The sequence below is a fragment of the Rhinoraja longicauda genome, chromosome 32 (assembly GCF_053455715.1).
Source record: "Rhinoraja longicauda isolate Sanriku21f chromosome 32, sRhiLon1.1, whole genome shotgun sequence".
Taxonomy (NCBI): domain Eukaryota; kingdom Metazoa; phylum Chordata; class Chondrichthyes; order Rajiformes; family Arhynchobatidae; genus Rhinoraja; species Rhinoraja longicauda.
Genome location: NC_135984.1, coordinates 14,737,337 through 14,759,575, shown reverse-complemented (window position 1 = coordinate 14,759,575; position 22,239 = coordinate 14,737,337). Strand labels below are relative to the sequence as shown.

Below are 22,239 nucleotides of genomic sequence, written 5' to 3'. Positions count from 1 at the left end.
GCAAACTTGCTAATCTTGCCGTGTATGTTCTCGTCCAAATCATTGATATAGATGACAAACAGTAATGGGCCCAGCACCGAACCCTGAGGCACAGGCCTGCAGTCCATGAAGCAACCTTCCACCATCACCCTCTGCTTCCTTCCATGAAGCCAATTTTCTATCCATTCAGCTATCTCTCTTTAGGTCCCGTGCGATCTAACCTTCCAGAGCAGCCTACAATGCGGAACCTTGTCAGTCTCAATAGTCACCAAAATGAGCTCTCTTTAAAATATTATTGTCATAGGAATTTTCTGCTTCCTGGTTTGCTGTTTTGGGGAATTCTCATTGAGATTGGCTGCTCATCCTGCTGATTACTGTCGTTAGATACTAGAGACACCCCCTTGTAACTGTGAACAGAAATGTTAACAAAACATCAAAGAGGTTGTATTGAGAGGCAGCACAGTCGGGTGGCTGGTAGAACCACTGTCTCACAAAGTCAGCCCTGACCTTTGGTGCTGTCTGTGTGTAGTTTGCACGATTTCATGTTCATAAGACATAGGAGCAGTATCAGGCCATTCGTCCCACCGAGTCTGCTGCACCATTCAATCATGGCTGATTTTCTTTTTCCCTCTCAACCCCTTTTTCCTGGCTTCTCCCCATAACCTTTGACACCCATTCAACCTCTGCTTTAAACATACCCAATGACTTGGCCTCCACTGCCATCTGTGGCAATGAATTCCACAGATTCACCACCCTCTGGCTAAAGAAATTCCTCCTCATCTCCACTGTAAAGGTACGTCCTTTTATTCAGAGGCTGTGCCATCTTGTCCTCAACTCTCTCACTACTGGAAACATCCTCTTCACATTCACTTTATCTAGGCCATTCATTATTTGGTAGGTTTCAATGAGGTTCCCCCTCATCCTTCTAAACTCTGGCAAGTACAGGCCGAGAGCCATCAAACGCTCTTCATATGTGAACCCAATCATTACCAAGATCATTCTTGTAAACCTCGGCTGGAGCCTCTTCAATTCCAGCATGTTTTGTCCTCATATACGCATGGGGCCCAAAACTGCCCTGTTGTGGATTTTGTCCAATTGCTCTGGAATTTATATATAATTTATGTCTTGCATGTTGTCTCAATCTATTTGCCAGTAATGCTGCTGCAAGCAAGATGTACATTGTACCTTTACTTCAGCGACTTATTCCATTCTCAGGATAATGGGCACCAATTATAAGGACACACCTTGACCCACAGATAGGGACCTTAATACGAGCAGCATTATCATGGTAAAAAAAACACTGGCATCATCATCATCATCATATATATACAGCCGGAAACAGGCCTTTTTTCGGCCCTCCAAGTCCGTGCCGCCCAGTGATCCCCGTACATTAACACTATCCTACACCCACTAGGGACAATTTTGTACATTTACCCAGCCAATTAACCTACATACCTGTACGTCTTTGGAGTGTGGGAGGAAACCGAAAATCTCGGAGAAAACCCACGCAGGTCACGGGGAGAACGTACAAACTCCTTACAGTGCAGCACCCGTAGTCAGGATCGAACCTGAGTCGACGGCGCTGCATTCGCTGTAAAGCAGCAACTCTACCGCTGCGCTACCGTGCCGCCCAATATGATCAATAATTAAGACATCTGTCAAGAATATGAACACACAAAAAAAATAAAAATTACATCATCAACTGATGTTTGGGAAGAATGTGCATGGTTGTTATAAAACAGAGGTTGCTGAAAACAGCAAATCAGGCAAGCTGAAGTAAAGGTGAAAAGAGAAACGGAGTTCGCATTTCAGGTCTTCTTTGATCACAGCTTCGATCAGAAAACTCTTTGTTTCGTCTCTGCTTCCCCTTCCACAGTGTCTCTGGCATTTTCTGCTTTATTTAAGATTTCCAGCCTGTATAGTTTTTTTAAATTTTCATTCACTGGGCAAACTTGCTGATGCCTGCCTGGTAAGTGGCCACCTACATTGTCGTTGAACAACATCTAGGCCGAGGTCAGAGCCATCAATGTTTATTTTCTCCATCTCGCTTTCGCATTGCATTTTGTATCATCAGCAAACCTGGATAAGTTACACACTATCGATTCAGCTGAACCATTAATTTGTCTTTGTACCAGACAATCAATGATCTCTCCCTCTCAAGCTAGAGTGTATAGGCTGCCATTAACAGAAGCCGCTATAATTCCTGACGGACATATTTATTCTTTAGCTGCAGGAGTAGTTAATTCATCCATTTGCTGCTCTTTGTACAAACAGTTGCTTTTGCACAGATTTCTAACAGCACCTCTCAAACCCGTGATCTCTATCACCAAGAACATTAAGGGTAGTGGGTGCATGGGAACATCACTCCCCTCCAAGCTGCACACAAAACTGCCTTGCAACACAACACCAATCCATCATCAATGGGTCAAAATCCTCTAATTCCCTACCCTTCCCTACCATGGCAGCCAGAAGGACTGCAGCAATTCAAGAAGAGAGATTTGCACCACTTTCTCAAGTGAGTAAATGTTGGCCTTGCCTGGTTAAATTATTAAAACAAATGAATAAGAATGCTTCTGCAAAATTATAAGCCCATTCACGAGGAACAACGGTACAATATTACTGCACAGAACACATAAAACAAATCTTTCCTTCAGCTCATGAAAAGAGGACATGGTCTAAATTAATGAAAATTAGGTTAAAAAAATAACATTTTGATCCTCACAAAAATGTAACTGTCTGCATCCAGGAGTGAGCAATGCTTAAAACAATTTAATATCATTTAGTACCATTTTTTCTCTCACTTCTATTGATTGTACTGACAAACCAATCTTAATTATGTTAAAAATAACTTATTATTAACAAAAGGAGAAGGATGAAATAATAGAATTGTTCAAGGCAGAACAATTAACCAAAAGTTCGCAAGTCTGATTGTTAACCTGTGACTCCTGTTCCCAAGTGGATCTATTGATTTATTCCACCTTTGAATAAAGAGTGGAATAAGTGGAAAGAGTCATCAGGCCTTGTGTCTGATGACTCACACGATGAACAGCTAATGAATAGTCACTCATTAGGATGACCAATTGACTGACGCACTGTCAACTTGAACATAGCTTGATGTTGCCATAACAACATGAGCCAAAAAGATGCTCTCCACATCCAGGTTAAATTATTTTTAGCTGTGCTCCCTCCTGATCAACTTTTTGTGAGGTGTATATGATTCAGTTTTGTGAAGTGAGGTTTATACTTTTCTCTTAACATTGCATTCAAGCAGTTGGACCTTTTAAGCCCTTCATGTGTTTCTCACAACTAATCTTTTTCCATAGAATGAACCCCCCCATCCCAGGATTCATTCCAGTGAATCCACAGTGCTCGTTTTCCATACTAAGTAATCTTTTATTAGGTATGAAGATCAAAATTTCATCTGTCACTTCAAACATGGTCCTACAAAACCATTAGATAATCTCAGCAAGACCTCCCTCGTTTTATATTCTAGGTCCCTTAGCATATTCATTCGTAGTCTAAATTGCTTTTATGGTCTAAGCAGTCTAAACCTGTATGTTTACTTTCTGCATATCACTTTCTCACCAAATGTTAGATAATTAACAAACCTGGATAAGTTACGCTTAATCAATCCATCTAAATTATTCATTTAAATTGTAATAACTAATTGAAGGCTTGGTATTGTGGAAACAAGGATCTGCAGATTGTGGTTTACACAAAAGGACGCTAAGTGCTGGGGTAACTCATTGGGTCAGGCAGCATCGCTGGAGAACACGGATAGGTGACGTTTCTGGTCGGGACCCTTCTTCAGACTGACCAGGCTTGTTACTGATGCCTATGGCATCTCACTGGTTAGAATGAAGGGATACTGGGCAAATCCAGAGAGGTTCTGAGGATATTATTATCACTGTACAACTAAGAAACTGCTTTAGAAAGTCATCCAAATTGGGACACCAGTGTCAGGCGGCATATTAAAATAAGACACAATCATGTGTTTACCTCTTGAAGAAGACATTTTCATCCTCCCAGAGCCAGGTATAAGTTAAGTTTTCGGGACATGCTTCTGCCTGGCAGGTGAAGAAGGCATCTTGGGATATGTTCACTGTTATATTTTCTGGAGGAGAGATGATAAAAGGTGGACCTAGAAGACAAGAGAAAGAATCGGCTAGTTAATCACTTCATGCATACATACAGTAATCATGCAGTTGCAAAAGATCACCCAACAATTGTACCACCACGTTGTAACAAGGAACTGCAAATGGTGATTTATATCGAAAGTAGATACAGAATGCTGGAGTAACTCAGCAGGCCAGGCAAGATCTCTGGAGAAAAGGAATGTGTGACATTTTGGGTCAGAACTCTTCAATGTAAGCAAACAATAAAGCCATAAGTGACAGGATTTAAATGTTTAGTTGATGATTGTTACGTTCTAAATTTGCAGACTGCAGCAATACTTTTGCAACTTTGCATCAGAGTAATAGATTATCCTTGTGAGAGCAAGTTCAATTTACTAAAAGAAAATCGTGTCCTTACCTTGCCCTTTCAATGATTAGGGTTTGATCTCAGAACTGATAGGTGCAATTCATTACATGCTTTTCACTAGAGCAGCTCACAAATTACAAGATAGCAACTCAAAATATACCGCAAAATCTATGAGACGGTTAGGCAGTTTAACATCTCCTTCGGACGGCTGCATATACCTCATTATCGCAGCAGAGAATGACTTGTCTGTCAGTGAATCTGAATTAGGGGCCCACTTTATTAAAGCAGACTCATTCTTAAAGGCAGGCTGTCACCATTTTGGACAGGGAATTACAATCGCCCATCGGTAGAGAAACGAGGAATCATTTTCATCCTGACCTTGTAATTTGTCAGGGGCGCAAGGAATAGCCAGGAAGCTCTGAAGTATGAAGAAGTGTCCCAACACTGGTAGAGCTGCTGCCTCACAGTGCCAGAGACCTGGGTTTGATCCTGACTAGGGTTGCTGTCTGTGTGGAGGTTGCACGTTCTCTCTGTGACCGCATGGTTTTCTCTGGGTTTCCTCCAACATTCCAAAGATGTCAAGGTTTGTAGGTTAATTGGCTTCTGTAAATTGACCCTAATGACCAGGATGGGGAAGTGGGATAATATAGAACTAGTGTACAGATAATCGATAGTCGGCGTGGACTCGATGGGCCGAGTGGCCTATTTCCAAGCTATATCCCTAAACTCAACCCGAAATGTTGCCCATCCATGTTTTCCAGAGATGCCGACTGACTTGTTGAGTAACTCCGGCACCTTTTGTCTTTTTGACAAACCAGCTCTTCAGTCCCTTGTGTCCATAACATTGAAGCATGGGTTTTATTTGGATCCTGCTGGACATGATATTCATTGTGGGAAAAATCAATGAACAATGAGATTTTTGTTAAAAATAGACAAAAAATGCTGGAGTAACTCAGTGGGACAGGGCAGCATCTCTGGATAGAAGGATGGGTGATGTTTCGGTTCGTAATCCTTCTTCAGGCTGAGTCAAGGGAGAGGTAGATACAGAGATAAGGAAACGTAAGGTGTGAAAATGAGACATTAAAGGGGATGCATTACAAGGAAAATGTAGAACAGATCACTGTTGGCTAGGAGAAGATGACAACGAAGCATACAGAGATAAAATTTAATCAGGGGGACAGTCAGACTGGCCAGAGACCTAGGAAAGGGGAGGGATGGAGAGAGAAGGAAAGCAAGGGTTATTTGAAGTAGAGAAGTCAATGTTCATACCGCTGGGGTGTAAGCTCCCCAAGTGAAATATGAGGTGCTGTTCCTCTAATTTGTGTTGGGGCTCATTCTGACAGTGGAGGAGGCCCAGGACAGAAAGGTCAGTTTGGGAATGGGAGGGAGAGTTCAAGTGTTTAGCAACTGGGAGACCAGGTATGTTTAGGCGGACTGAGAGGAGGTGTTTAGCAAAACGATTGCCGAGCCTGCGCTTGGTCTAGCTGATATATAAGAGCCAACACTTGGAACAGCGGATACAGTAGTTAAAATTCCGCAAACCATATTGAAGCCGAGGCTGGAAGCTTCAATAAGACATTCAAATTGTCGACCTTCTTTCTAAGACTCAGCTCACTGCCTACTCGTTGTCCTTTCTCTGTAAAACGCCAAGGATACAAACACACAAAAAATGATCGTCCTTGACATGGATTTGAGATTTTTAAAGCTTTAACAATACGATTGATTTCTAGCCCATCATTTCTCACAGATAATATTAAGATCAACCACTCTGTACACAAGACCATTGCACACAGTCAACAATTGTGGATAGTATTGACCTTGCTTGTGCTAAAAAAAAAGCCCATCTGGGCAATTAATATTTACCTGGCATTTTGTCCAAATTTCTGTCAACCTGTGAAATGTATTCATTCTGTTTTCTGATGTCCAAACTTGCTCCAGCTTTATAAATAGCGCACCAGAGGCTTCACAAACCTCACCAAATTTATTCCCTTTGATATCTCCAAAGCATAAGCACAAACTAATTAATCCACCCACTTGCTATTCACAATGAATCTGCTCCTCATTAAGTAGCGCAGAGGTTTATGACTTGTCATAATTGGAGTTTCCAGCAACAGCATTCGCAAGTGCATTTTGCAACCATCTCGGTGTATTCAATCAAGATGACACACTCTCCTGACACATAGCAAGTTTCTTTCACTTCCAGGTCTCCCTCAACACCATGTTCTATTTGCTGACATGTTGTCCATAGGATAAGAATCAGACAGCTCCATTAGAGAATACAATGAGTTGATAACCTTTCGGCAGGAACTGAACCACTTTGCAAAAGGCTCCAAAAAGGTTGCTTAAGTCTACGTTTTTTTCCATGACATTAACGCTTGCAGATGTAAGCTATAATATGCATTTGCTATTGGTGTTCTTGAGCAGCCAGGTCTAGATGATTGTCCCTTGGTGCGATGCAAGAACCGCCGGTGATTCACAGACCTCTGAGTTTTACAGGATGTCTGTCTGGGTTTTTATTAATTAGCTCATCTTTGCATCAAAGGTTCATGGATTCAAGTCCTGCTCCTGGAGACCAAGACTTACCAGTGACATCCACATCCTGATAATTAATCTACTAAATAACTTACAAAGAGGTAGACCCCTGGTCATTTCAACTTGATTGCAACATGGTGCCAATGATTTCTTCTAACTTAACATGGTACAGAAACTGCAAAGGAGATCCACATCCAAAAATGTATGAAGAAAATATGTAGCATTCATCCATCAGGTGGCACCTTCAATTGGCCTAGAAATGCGCTGATACCCAGAGAAGCACCTCAGTCGTAGTGTGGCCCACCACCAATGATTGTTGTGAATATCAATCTGTTTCTTCTTCCTTTCTAAGGAAGTCTATCGAGGTTGACTTGCTTCCACTCAAGTTTTGTGGCCTAGGTGGGAACAACAGATTATTTTGCAGATGGAGCAGGAGCGGGAGCAGGAGGCTGGTGGGATGGGTGAAAGAGTTGATGCACCCTTTCCACCATTTACACAGGGCTTCTGTTTGCTCCTAATGCATGTTCTTGAGATTCTCGATGAACGTCCCCTTCTTCACTGTAAGTGGTCAGTGAATTGGTGCCTAGGGTGATAGGGTGTTGGTGGAGGGATGTGAAAAGTCAGGCTCACACAATTGAAGTCTGAGGTCTAGAGATCACTCAACGGAGGGATAGGCATCAGGAAAAGACAATGTTGAGAAGATGGGAATCTAACCAAGGGCAAGGGTTGGGGTTGGTATCGTGAAGGGCATGATGGAGAACAGATGGCTTAACGAGACCTAGTAAATTTGGGATGGCCAGCACCTGATTGGGACACTCAGCCAGAACCACCTTACATCACACTGCTGCTGTTAAAAACTAGTGGAATCACATGGATTAACCTATCCATGTTGAATAGGGAAGGATGTAGATAATGTCTGATCTGTGCAGATTCCTTTCACATCAAGAAAAGCCAGCACATTTCCACTTGTAAATCATCATAATTGCATTCTACTCCAGAAAATATCCACTTCATTCCCGTAGCATGAAAAAGAAAGCACCTCATGATTGTACTTCAGATATGCTTTTAATAATATCTATCAATACCTCCGCATCTTGGAATCAATGGACTGCAATTTAAAATGTTCAAATGAAGACTTGCAACTTGGTGAGAAATAGAGCAAGGTCACAGAAGAAGTCTTTGTTATGTTGTACTTAGACTGTTGCCATGTGGATTAAATAGTCACAGATTGCTAAATGTGCACAAATATAAAGCATTTACCATCTGAACAACAGACCAGTTAGCCTGAGATCAATAACCAGGGAAATGCTGGAGTCTGTTGTTAACAAAGTCGGAGCATGGCATTTAGAAAATAATGATAATAATAATTGTAAGTACGGGCAGAATCAATAAGAATTTATGAAAGAGAATAATGTTAAATGAATTTGTTTTTTAAGGTTGTAACTAGCAGAATAGTAAGTGAATGTTTGGCCCTTCAGAACGGTACTCACAAAAGGTTATAAAAGAACATTGGACCACATAAACCATGTCTTCTTGAGTTTGATACAATGAGAGGTGATTTCACTGGAATGCATTGGAAGCAGTTCAGAGAAGTCTTACTAGAATAATATCTGGAATGGACAGGTTTGTCTTAAAAGGAAAGATGAGTGAGACTGCACTTGTTTCCACTGGAGAAGTAAAATAGAGCTTGATTGAAATATATGAAGGGTTATGGCAGGTTGACTATGGAGTGGAACATTTCTGTTGTGGAACAATTTAAATCAAGGAGCCACTATTAAAAAAATAATGTTGTCTATTTAGGAAATAATTAGGTGAAATTATTTTCTAACAGTTATGGCTATGCTCCCTCTCAAAGGGTGGTGGAAACAGATCCTTGGAATATTTTTAAACAGAGGTCGATCGATGCTGCTAAGAAAAAGGTGAAAGGTTCCCGGGGATAGTTGTTGAGCTTATAATCAGATCAGCCATGATCTTTTTTAAAGCTCGAGGGGCTGAGTGACCTAATCCTGTTCCTAATTCAAATGCTGAGATGAAATGGCTAGAGTTCTTTCTTAACTTGACAGTGTAGATGCAGCACCTGTTTCTCAAGAGAAGCCACTAACACAACACCATTGTTAACTTTCCTAATGACCTTTGAAAGTTAACGCTTTTAAGTAAGTCCATTTGATTCAGTCAGTTATGTTTGAAGTTCAGCTGCAATTTTTTTGAGAACAACAGATAACGCTGGAAACACTCAGTGGGTTAGACAGAATCTGTGGACAGTGAAACAGAGTCATGTTTCATGTTGAAGATCCTTTGTTAAAACTAGGAAAGTGAGAAAGAATGTCAGTTAAAATTGCAGACAGAAAGGGAAGGGATGGGAAGGACAAAGGGAATATCACTCATAGGGGCAGTGTTGCCCTGGTGATCCAATGTTATGGAGTTGTCTGGTTAATAAATTAATGTGGGAAGTTAGAGGGAGAGAGAGAGAGAGAGAGAGAGAGAGAGAGAGAGAGAGAGAGAGAGAGAGAGAGAGAGAGAGAGAGAGAGAGAGAGAGAGAGAGAGAGAGAGAGAGAGAGAGAGAGAGAGAGAGAGAGAGAGAGAGAGAGAGAGAGAGAGAGAGAGAGAGAGAGAGAGAGAGAGAGAGAGAGAGAGAGAGAGAGAGAGAGAGAGAGAGAGAGAGAGAGAGAGAGAGAGAGAGAGAGAGAGAGACAGAGAGACAGAGAAACAGAGAAACAGGCAAAGGGACTCATGAAGTTGGTCAGAGCTGTTGCTGAGACCTCATTTCAGGTTTCCAGCATCTCAGTTTGCTGATTTTTTTAAATGTCTGTTGAATTCACTGGACCTTCTCCAGAAATGCCAGTTTTAAGAAGCTCTAAGCCTCTCCCTGACCCAAGGGTTTCAGCAACAGCTGTTTTCTCACTTTCCTAGCTTGGTGATGAAGGATCTTTAACCTGGAATGTTAATTCTTCGCTCTCCACAGACGCTGCATGACCTGCTGAGTGTTTCCAAAGTTTTCTGTTTTTAATTCAGATTTTTCCACATCTGCAGCTTGCTATTTTGAGCAGCTTATCATTTCTACTTTGGCCCATGCAGCGCTTAAAGCAGTTGTAGAATGTGCAACCAGACATTTACCCCAACCTTTCTTAAACTAGTTTAAATCAAATTGGTGCCATAATGTGGGTGATTTTATATGTTGTTGACCAGCAAGCATCTGGAACCAATTTACATCCTAGATTCTACCTGAGGTCTTTCTGCGGGTGAAAGGAAAATGTCGATTCATCCGACAGGTGGTTCTAGAGGTGAGAGGCACACAATTCCACCATCAAGCGAACGGCAGTTGTGCCTCATATCATGGGAATCGTGGACTCAGAATTGAAGGGTTAATCTGCAGCAATGATTAGCTCAGCAGTGTATCAAGAGACACCTTTGCCATTTTAATGCAAAGAGAATTATGAGGTTCGCTAATTGGCTTTAGCTGATTCAGCATTCTGCCGAGGAATTATTATCACAGTTAACCCTGTCGACTGCAGGCTTCAATTTACTGCAGCACACGCTCCAGGTCAATAGTGGTCGATGGTCTTTTCTCCTGAGAGATGAAAGCATCAATGTCAGTATTCTCCAGACAGATGGGTTCCAATTTCCATAGACTACACACAACAGTGGAGTCAGCATAGTGGGCCGCTGGAGGCCCTGAAACAGCCTGGAGCTCCATTAGATTGGGCTCCACTGTTGCTGAGCAGGCGGAACGGACACAGGCTGCAGTGTTGCGGAACTGCGGTTGGAAGACATCAACACCTCATTTGGCCAAGATGACCCCTGCAACACCAACTAAGTGCTGCCCTCAGGACAACAAACCTTTATAGCCAAGTTAAGACTCTAGCATTTTTTAAAAGTTCGGACCTGAAGGATACAAAATGGTGCCTGAAACATGGTGACTCTTGTGTGTTGATTCAGTAAGGTCTACTGTCTTACACTCGTTTACATAGTATGTTTGTGGCTAATGTATAGTAGAATTGTCACTGAATTTAATGCAAAAAAAGGAATTTCTTGGTACACGTGGCAGTAAAGTACCATTAAACCACTGAGCCATTAATCCCATTTTTTATTCTTATCACATTTCTACCAACACGTCCAGTTTCTGCCACTCATCTTTACAGTAAACGATTGACCTACCAACCCTCTTGTCTTTGGGATGTAGGAGGAAACCAGAGCACCCGGAAACCCCCCGTGTGGTCACTGGGAGAGATACAATCCCCAGACAGGTTGGGAGGTCTGGATTGAATCCAGATCGATGGAGCTGTGAGCTAGTGGATCTACCAACTGTGCCACTCTGCTGCCCAGGGAATGTCTATGGGGATGTCACAGAAACTCCTTTGGAATGCTGGGGAAGTGGGGGGTGGTGGGACGGTTTGACTAACATTACATTGTAGTTCTCTACCTATTCTTTTCTTGCCTTGTAGCACCGGGCCAATGGTGATTCTTAAGGGCCAGAGGAAATGACTGTCCCTCTTTCATAGTCACTGTGCACCAACAACTTTGTAACGAATAAACCCAAATGCAAATCTCAAGATATGGCTAACTTTAAATGATTGACGGTATAGTAAATACTAAAGATCCCTGTGACTGAGGGGGCAGCTGGGTGACTGATTGGGAAACACTGTGGCGCAGCGGTAGAGTTGCTAGCCTTGTGCTGCCAGAGACGCCAGTTCGATCCCGACTACGGGTGTTGCCTTTACAGAGTTTGTTCATTTCCCCACGTGACTGCATAGGTTTTATCCGGCTGTTCTGGTTTCCTCCCACATTCCAAAGACGTACAGGTTTCTAGGTTAAGTGGCTTCGGTAAGAATTCTAAATTGTCCCTAGTGTGCGGGATAGTGCTAGTGTAAAGGGGATCGCTGGTCGGTGTGGACTCGATGGGCCAAAGGGCCTGTTCCTGCACTGTATCTGTAAAGAAGCTGAAGAACTTTAATTACATGTCCAAATATTTTACTCCTTCTGTGTACAGAATTCTTATATGCTACTCAAATTTCTTATGTGCTATATGCAAATTTGAGGGTGAGAACTGTGACAAGGTTTAAGAACAAAAATGAATCATCATTTCATGAGCCTGATTTTAGCATTGATTTCTGGATAATAGGGAATTAACATTAAATATGCCTTGATTTTGAAATATGGGACAATTTCCTGCAATGGAGGCATGAGCAAATATTCAGGTTCTCTTTCGTAAGAAATAATAAAATGGATTACACTGGCCATTGCTGTAATTATGTCTTTTTTATTAAATCCTTGCAGGAACTGCTTGCAAAAAACCCCAAGGGGCAGGTGGCATCTCATCCAATATTATATTTATAACTCACTAGCAATCATGAAATGTGACAGCAGCCTTGTGTTATTTCCAATTTCGTCTTTGTGAAGTCGTGTATATACAGTACTGTGTTCCTGTAATGGATCTAAAATGCACCGAGGTTCTATTAGTTTCTGACCATACCTTCTGTGTGAGGTGGGGTGAGCAATGAAAGCAAAAGGCAACCATTGTCGCTGGGTTTCCATCAATTCTGGGATTGCTTATGAGAAAATGCCCTAACGGAGAGTTACGAATAATTCTGGATCAAGGAATGGAGAATCCTAATGTTGGGACTAAATAAAACCAGAAAATGCTGCAAATATTTGACAGCTCACACAGCATCCGTGGCGAGAGAACCCGTTAACGTTTCAGGTTGAAGTTAATGTTTCAGTTTCAGTTGCAGGTTTGTATGGATTTGTGCCGTCCACAAAATCCAGGCAATTATTTTAGTTTACCATATCTCTCGAATGCACTATGTTACCCATTTCAAACATAATCTCTCCATAGTGATGTTATTACTAACTTCAGTTAGACCATATGGATGAAATTTAACACCCAAAATGGATGGGGTGGTGTCAGGAGAGATACTTAACCTGCAACACATGAACTAGCACCTTAACTGAGGCAGATAAGAGGAGGGATCATAACATTATAAGATCACAAGAACATGACATAGGAGCAGTATTAGGCCATTTGGCCCATTAAGTGTGCTCTGCCATTTGATCAAGGCCAATTAATATTTATTCTCAACTTTATTCTCTTGCCTACTCCCCGTAACCTTAGACACCTTATTAATCAAGAATCTATCATCTCTGCTTTAAAAATACCCGATGAGCTTGCCTCCCCATCCATATTTAGACTATAGACTAAAGTATTTTCCCACCCATTCCATAGCCCATTTTTGCTAATATCCAGGTTAATATTTCTTTTTGTCTCCCTTATGAAGAGGATGACTGAACTCATTTGCACTGATGTTGCTGTAGATACACAGGGACATTTATAAAGATCTATGTAGACTAGAGAGGCACATCCAGGCAAAATCCAGCCGCAATTATAATTTTATCATGGGTGTTACTACTTTTGTACTAACATTGCATAAGGCTCCTCAAACACAATAGCTTTTACAATTTTTATCTTAAACCATTTTAGCAGTTTGTAGAACTTGAATAATTAATGGCAACATGATGAAGTTTGTCCCTTGCAGTCATCCATAATGTCAAACCTTCTCCCAAGCAAATTTGCTGCTGGCCTGGACTTGAACTGCAAGTTCCAACAGAAATGAAATGCACGGGGGTGACATGTGGCACAGATATGTCATAATCTCTCAGTCCAACCTTCACTCATTATGGCTAAATCATGTACGACCAAAAAATGCCTCAGCTTTCAAACGACTGCTATGCTGTGTATTTTTTCATTGAGAAAGGTTAGTGGGTTTTTCTCAACATGTAAATTATTCTTTTGCATCAGCATTCCCCCTCACCAAGTAATATTCTCTTTTTAAAGCAAAACAATGAATGTGGAAACATGACATTTCCTTGGAACTGTTACAATTACATAGAACATAGAACAGTATAGTGCAGGAACAGGCCCTTTGGCCAACAACGTCTCTGCTAAACATGATGCCGAGGTAAACTAATCTTATCTGCCTGCACATTATTCATCACCTCAATTCTCTGAATATCCATGCACCTATCTAAAAGCCTCTTAAATGCCATTATCATATCTGCCTCTGCCACCACCTCAGGCAGTGTGTTCCAGGTAGCCATCACCTTCTCTGTAACATAAAATGCCCTCTATATCTCCTTTAAACTTTGCCTCTCTCACCTTAAAGCTATGTCCTCTAATTCTCCTTTTGAATTGGCTTATTAAAAGCAGCACGCTCATGCAATGATTTCTTTCTGTTAGCTCTTCGGCAGTGTTTCTCTATCAACACTGGGGTTTATCTAAATTTATCTAGGGTGCTGCACCAATCATCATCATCATCATCATCATATATATACAGCCGGAAACAGGCCTTTTCGGCCCTCCAAGTCCGTGCCGCCCAGTGATCCCCGTACATTAACACTATCCTACACCCACTAGGAACAATTTTTACATTTACCCAGCCAATTAACCTACATACCTGTACGTCTTTGGAGTGTGGGAGGAAACCGAAGATCTCGGAGAAAACCCACGCAGGTCACGGGGAGAACGTACAAACTCCTTACAGTGCAGCACCCGTAGTCAGGATCGAACCTGAGTCTCCGGCGCTGCATTCGCTGTAAAGCAACAACTCTACCGCTGTGCTACCGTGGTTTGGGTCCACTTGGTCTAGTGTACACTATTACTTTCAGCATGGTCATGTTTATTTCTATCTCAGTAAAATTATACTTAAGTGAATGTCGATGACCGGTGAAAAATCCTCTGCTTGAAAAATCAATGTTTATTGAACGCAGCACGGATAGAACTAATTTTAAAAAATGACAGAATGACAATGCCTGCATTGTCCAGGAGAATCACTGACTGCGCTGTTGCCAGGCAAGTCAAATGATTAGATTATGTGAGGTTTCCATCTGCTACAACGTTCTGTGGTGGTAGCATGAAAAGTTAATAAAGGCACTTTCTCTTTTCTTTTCCTGATTGAGGACAGTGACCAGAAATTATTTCCAAGCAGTAACGCAGACCCAATGTTCAAGCAGACTAGACTGCTCCTTGTGCTCTTGTATGTACCATATTGTGGCCAGCACATTAACCTGCGGTTATAGAGTCAGATGTGCTCTGGTGTTGGTGGTAGGGTCTGTAGTGTCCTGCTGCCTATCCAAGAGAGGAACCAGCGTGGGGGAACCGCCATGGTGGGGGAGAGAAGAAAGGGGGACCTGACGTTGGATACTTTGTAACTTTGATGGCGCCCGTTATGTGGCGACTCTTTGCATACCTTGGGTGTGCAAAACAAAGAATATCACTGTGACATCACATGTGACAATAAAGTAAAGTATCATTCATTCATTCATTCATTCATTCATTCATTCATTCATTCATTCATTCATTCATTCATTCATTCATTCATTCATCCTTGGCTGTTCAGTGTTTTATGAGCTCCCACACCGACTGAGTGCAGCGTAGTGGTTCAGAACAGACCGATCTCAACTCTGAAGCAGTGAATGGATCTCAACGGTGACTCTGTGAATGGATCTCCGAGATACTAAGTGCAAGGGCTGATCGCACTCACTGTCTGGTCCCACAGCTTTACACCGGCCTTCAGCCATGTTCAGTTGTACGGGGGTTCTCAAACTACACGGAAGAGATTTGTGAACTTGAGTGTTTTTTTTCGATTTATTGTATACTGGTGTCATAGATAGGATCATACAGTAACAGATTCACACAGCACAGAAACTGACCATTCTCTCCACCCTGTCCATACCAACAATCAAGAATCTACTTGTAGTTATACCATTTACCATTTACTTGGTCCGTGGTGCTCAATGCATTGGCCATTCAAGTGCCTAGCTCAATATTTATTAACTGTCATGGGAGTCTCTGCCTTCATCACCCCTCAGGCTATATATTCCAAATTCCAATCATCCTCAGGGTGAAAAAAAAATCCTATTATCCACCCCAAATCTTATATATTTTATGTTTAATCTATGCTCTCTGGATATAAAACTCTGCAATGTGGAAACGTTTACTACTGCCGAGAGTATCTATCATTTTCATAATTTTGCACAAATTAATATTTTAATTAGTGATAAATGTGTTTTAAATATATTTATTGTTTTTAACTGAAATACAAATTCTACATATTAAGTCATCTTAATGTCTTGATAGTCAGTGTGCTCTTCCATATTATTAGTTCAGAATGATTTAAATGATTCCAATTATGATTTAATTTTAATTATAATTTTAATTCCAAAGTCAGTATGATAGGGATCATGTTCAACCAGTTCTGGTGAGTGTGTCACATTGTCTGCCTGTCTGAGGCTAGACCCCCTAAAAGAAGTAGACACAAGGGACTGCAGATGCTGGAACCCTGCATGGAACACAAAGTGATGGAGTAACCCAGCAGGTCAGGCAGCATCTCTGGAGGAAATGGATAGGTGACGTTTTGGATTGGGAGCCTTCTTCAGACCCATCATCGGTCGTGGCCCGAAATTGCTCGTATCCATGACCTGCAGAGTTGCTGCTTGACTGGAGTTACTCCAGCATGCATTTTGTGTACTCCCCTAAAACAAGTAACATACGCAGAGGTCCATTGTGGCAAGAAGGCCCAGGACGGGGGGAGAATGCTTCACACATATTCTCCAAGTCTCCTTGAAAAAGGGGAACAATTCCCATGATGTGTGGGAATCCCAGTCCTGACAATGTTGAAAATGCAGGAAGAAGCACTGGAAAGGCGCCAGGCACCTCTATCCCCAAAGACACGGAGGACAATAGACCATAGACAATAGGTGCAGGAGTAGGCCATTCAGCCCTTCGAGCCAGCACCGCCATTCAATGCGATCATGGCTGATCACTCTCAATCAGTACCCCGTTCCTGCCTTCTCCCCATACCCCCTCACTCCGCTATCCCTAAGAGCTCTATCCAGCTCTCTCTTGAAAGCATCCAACGAACTGGCCTCCACCGCCTTCTGAGGCAGAGAATTCCACACCTTCACCACCCTCTGACTGAAAAAGTTCTTCCTCATCTCCGTTCTAAATGGCCTACCCCTTATTCTTAAACTGTGGCCCCTTGTTCTGGACTCCCCCAACATTGGGAACATGTTATCTGCCTCTAATGTGTCCAATCCCCTAATTATCTTATATGTTTCAATAAGATCCCCCCTCATCCTTCTAAATTCCAGTGTATACAAGCCCAATCGCTCCAGCCTTTCAACATACGACGGTCCCGCCATCCCGGACATGTGCACAACATTCCAAACAACCCACTGGCCCATCCTCACAAGTTCTTCTGAAGGCAGGGTGTTCCAGTCCCACATTGGCCTCATCAGTCACCTCAGAATCCACAAAACTAGAGTGCAAACAAGTCACCGCTGATCCAGAGGGACTGCCACATGAAGACAATGCTCATAACAAATTGCTCCATAGAACAAACTGTGACAGCAAGGCCTGGAGTTGTGAGAGACCTGCAGGGCAGCAACAGGATCGTCTGTGGAGGAAGGAAGGAACTGCAGATGTTGGTTTAAACCAAAGAAAGATACAAAATTTGGAGTAACTCAGCGGCTCAGGCACAATCTCTGGAAAAAAGGAATAGGTGACGTTTGAGGTCGGGACCCTTCTTCAGATTAAATCCTAATTGTAATAATTTAAATCATTCTCAGCTGATAATGTGGAAGAGCATACTGTCTGAAGAAGTGTCTCGACCTGAAATGTCACCTATTTCTTTTCTCCAGAGATGCTATCCGACCCGCTGAGTTACTCCAGCTTTTTGTGTCTATCAACAGGTTAATCTGGTTGCAGGAACATATGGGGGTGGGTGGGGTTGGGGGGGGGGGGAGGGGGGTGGGGGGGGGGGGGGCGTGTGGGGGGGGAGGGTAGTGAACACTGTCAAACATGAAGGTAGACACAAAATACTGGAGTAACTCAGCGGGTCAGGCAGCATCTCTGGAGAGAAGGAATGGGTGACATTTCGGGTCGAGACCCTTCTTCAGACCAAATCAAACCAGCATCTGCAGTCATTTTCCCTTCTGTCAAACATGATCTAGCCCAATGCACAGGTGGGCAGCTTTGCAGATGCACCGCGCTGTTACCCTCTCCTATTCAGATCAGTGTAATACCGGCATCCAGTTATTTTTCTTTCCCATTTGCATTCAGTGTAAATTTTAGTTAGACTTACTGATTGAATATTGGGAAAATTAATGAAGAATGAACAGGGAGTTCTCACACAGTCAGGCAATGGAAAAGATGTAATTGGCTTTATTGAATGCTGTGAAGGGGAGCAGAAAATACAGACCTCTGTCGTTACAGGCAGTCATCAAGGATGTCTCCATGATTTATTGCTGCTAGCAGGTAGGAAGCTCAATTGAATTCATTTATGCAGATTGTATTGACAATGGTACCCTAAAGGCCATTGAGGGGAAAGGAGGCTGACGTTGAGGTGATAGTTGGAGAGGAGGAATAGTTCGATATGTTTTGTTTTGAGTAGAGGTCAATGATAGCTATGAAATTGAAAGGAAATAGAAAGATTCTTACAATGGAATGCAATGGCACAGAATTAAAATGTGAAATATATTTTTAAACCTCAGATTGCAGGTAGCAAGACTAATTCTGACATTCCTAAAACTTTAAATGGATATTGCCAAATGGAAATTAAATGGAAATGTCAAATTATTTCTCAGATTCCTATATTATTCATCATGGTATGGGGGATGGCCATTTGACCCATCGTATCTTTGCTAGCCTTCAGAGCAATTCCATTCTCCCTTGTATCCTATTCACTCACATACTGTATGTCCATTAATTAAGTTGTACCATAGGTAGCGAAGATGGTTATCAAAGATTACAGCAGGATCTTGATCAATTGGGCAAGTGGGCTGAGGAATGGGTGACGGAGTTTAACACAGATATATGTGAGATGTTGCCTTTTGAGAAGTCAAATCAGGGCAGGACCTTCACAGTGAATAGCAACGCCCTGGGGAGTAGTGTAGAGCAGAGGGATCTAGGAGTGCAGGTGCATAGTTCCTTGAAAGTGGCATTACAGGTAGAGAGAGTGGTCAAGAAGGCACATTGGCCTTCATCAGTCAGGGTAGTGAGCGTAAAGGTTGGGATGTATGTTACAGTTGTACAAGACATTGGTGACACCACATTTTGAGTTCCATGTTCAATTTTGGTCACCCTGCTATAGGAAAGATGTTGTTAAGCTCGGACTTTATTCCTTGGTTCGCAGGAGGATGAGGATGATCTTGTAGAGGTGTTTAAGATCATCATGGGAGATAGGGTAGATGCACAGTCTTTTACCCAGAGTAGGGGAATCAAGAGCCACAAGACATAGGTTTAAGGTGAGGGGGAAAGATTTAATAGAAACCTGAGCGACACTTGGTGGGATATGGAATGAGCTGCCAGTAGAGGTAGTTGAAGCAGGTAGTATAACAACAATTAAAATACATTTTGACAGGTGCGTGTATAGGAAAACGTTTAGAGGGATATGGGTCAAATGCAGGCAGGATTGATGAATGTAGATGGGGCATCTTGGTCAGTGTGGGCAAGTTGGGCCAAAGGGCTTGTTTCCATGCTGTGTGACATAATGACTCCAACACTCCTCCCATCGATGTCTCTCACCACCACTAGCACCACATCTACCCCTGCCCTCTGCTCTGTTAGAGTAGGTTATAATTATCAATTAACCTGACAACCAGTGCATCTTCGGGATGTAGGAGGAAACCAGAGGCACCAAGGGGAAAGCCACACAGTCACAAAGTGAACCAGCAAATTGTACACAGACAACAGCAGTATTGAAGCCAGGTCACTGAAGCTGTGAAACAGCTTTGCTCCCAAAAATCTTGTGAAAAATAGAAATGTTTGTCGAGACTGGTTCTTATTATAGTAGTGGTAGCATAGCAACACCACAGGCATGTACTAATAAAATACCCTAAGTCATTTCACAGAAAGGTAGCCAAACAAAAATCAATGTTGACACAGTGGAAGGGATATTAAGACAGAAGCAGGTTATAACTGAATTTTATGGAGGAAAGAGGGAGAGGCAGAAAGGTTAAGACAGAGAATATCTGAGCTCAGGCAAAGGAAGGCCTGACAAACAAGAATGGAGCAAATAAAGTCTGATAGATCGATTGAAAGATACAATGTGGAAACAGGCTCACTACGTCCATAACGACCATTGGTCACCTGTTCACAAGTTATCACACTTTCGCATCCACTCCCCACACATTCAAGCGAATTCTACCGAGGCCAAGTAACCTACAAACCTGCATGCCCTTTGGATGTGGGAGGAAACAAGAGCACCTGGAGGAAACCCATGCGGTTACAGGGAGAACATGCAAACTACACACAGACAGCACTTGAGGCCAGCATCAAACCCAGGTGTCTGGCGCTGTACCAGCTGCACCAATGTGCCACCCTGCTGTGCCACTGTACTGCCCGAGTGAGATGAGTGATAAATGAGAACTGGATATAGATTGCCTTAGGATTATCTTCCGAAGGAGATTATAATGAAGGGACAAATAGAGGTTGTCTATTGTCATGCAGAATTTTAAAAACATGTCTATACTACTGTGAGGATTTGCAACACCAACAACCTAGCTTGCAAAAGAGTGATTGGTGATCAGGATGGAGTGTGGACCAGAAGAGTGCTACATTGCCAATTATGGAGTTTCAAACAGGTGAGGCTGGCCAGATGTGATTGATGTAGTCAACCTAATGTGAAGCCCTAATGGATGAGGTTTTGTGCAGCAGCAGACGAGCTCAGGCAAGGTTGGCTTTGGATGATGTTATCGTTGGAGATTCAAAATCCCAACTTGGGGAAAAGGATGCAATCTAGTTAGTAGAGGAATCAAATCCATGACTCGGGATAGACACAAAATGCTGGAGTAACTCAGCGGGACAGGTAGCATCTCTGGAGAGAAATGGGTGACGTTTCGGGTTGAGATCCTTCTTCAGACCCGCTCCAACTCGAAACATCACCTATTCCTTCTCTCCAGAGACGCTGCCTGGCCCGCTGAGTTACTCCAGCATTTTGTGTCTATCTTCGGTGTAAACTAGCATCTGCAGTTCCTTCCTCCACTACTAGGGAAGTGAGTTAGTGGCAAGTACTGAACAGTATGTCTTCCAACATCCCTGCATATCATGTGCAAGATGTGGCCGGAGTGTAGACAGTCTCTACCAGCTCTTCCCAGAGGAGGATCTACAATCATTCAATACAATCGCTCTTTTAAATCTCTTTTCTACTTGTAAATCTCTGCAATGGTGAAAACTATATAGCGCACTCTGTGTCTTCCCCATTGCTCTACCTATTGTACTTGAGTTTGACTTGATTGTGTTTCTGTAAGGTATGATCTGATCTGATCGGATAGCATGCAAAACAAAGCTTTTCACTGTACCTCGGCGCACAGGGCAATAATAAACTTCAACCTAAATATTTGTGGGGTGGAAATTTCTGCTCATCCTGTACTGATTGTTGGATAAACATTGGACCCTGAGAGCGTGAAAGGTTTAAGAGGGACGTTACTGCCATGGAGCTGAGCATCATCAATGTACGTGTGGAAACTGATATAGTTATTTTGAAACATAAATGCATGTCTCATCTCGATGCTGACTACCCAGAAATATATTGCCACTAATGTTTGCTTTGTTACTATATTCTGTATCTTAGCTGTTGGGAGAATCCATCAGGCTGGCGGAGCCTCAGCATCAGTGATTGATAGCAGTGCGGTTCAGATTCCAGCGACGGCTGCAGGAAAGGCTCTCTTGGGAACGGGATTTACAAGACACTGCATAAAAGAATTCAGTATTTAATGTCAAATGCACTGCGATAAAATATTTTGCGCCTTCAAAAAAAACGTGACTGATTTTCTGGAACGACAAGCCTAATAAAATAGACTGCATGATCCAAACAGATTCTGCTGGTATTATGGCTATAACTTAAACCATTGTAATCTTGTTAAATTTAACATTGACACAGATGCATTGCCATTGTCTTATCTGGGGAAAATATCCACTACATCAAACGGTCAGTAAAATGACAGTGCTTATTAAAGCTGCCCTAACATTTAAGCCTATTAGCTCTAGTAGCTGTTGCCAAGGTGAGTAATTTTCTGGCAGTGACATTCATTGAACTTTAATTAACCTCTGGGTTATAATTACCACTGATTAATTTTCATACCTTAAACAATGTTCCAATTCTGACCTAATAAAGGTTAATTTATCAGACTGGACAACAATATCTAGCTTTCCATATTTGTAATAAATATGAATCATCCCACATCTCCTTTTG

At 42.3% G+C, this 22,239-nt stretch overlaps 1 protein-coding gene across 2 annotated transcripts in view; it reads right to left on the bottom strand.

The window, feature by feature from the left end:
* The window catches only part of igsf9bb (immunoglobulin superfamily, member 9Bb), a 530,429-nt gene that overhangs the window by 127,030 nt on the left and 381,160 nt on the right, over positions 1 to 22,239 (bottom strand). For both annotated transcript variants that reach the window (XM_078426548.1, XM_078426549.1), the window contains exon 6: positions 3,979 to 4,120. In XM_078426548.1, the coding sequence (XP_078282674.1) occupies positions 3,979 to 4,120 (142 nt within the window). The remainder of the gene's footprint in view (positions 1 to 3,978; positions 4,121 to 22,239) is intronic.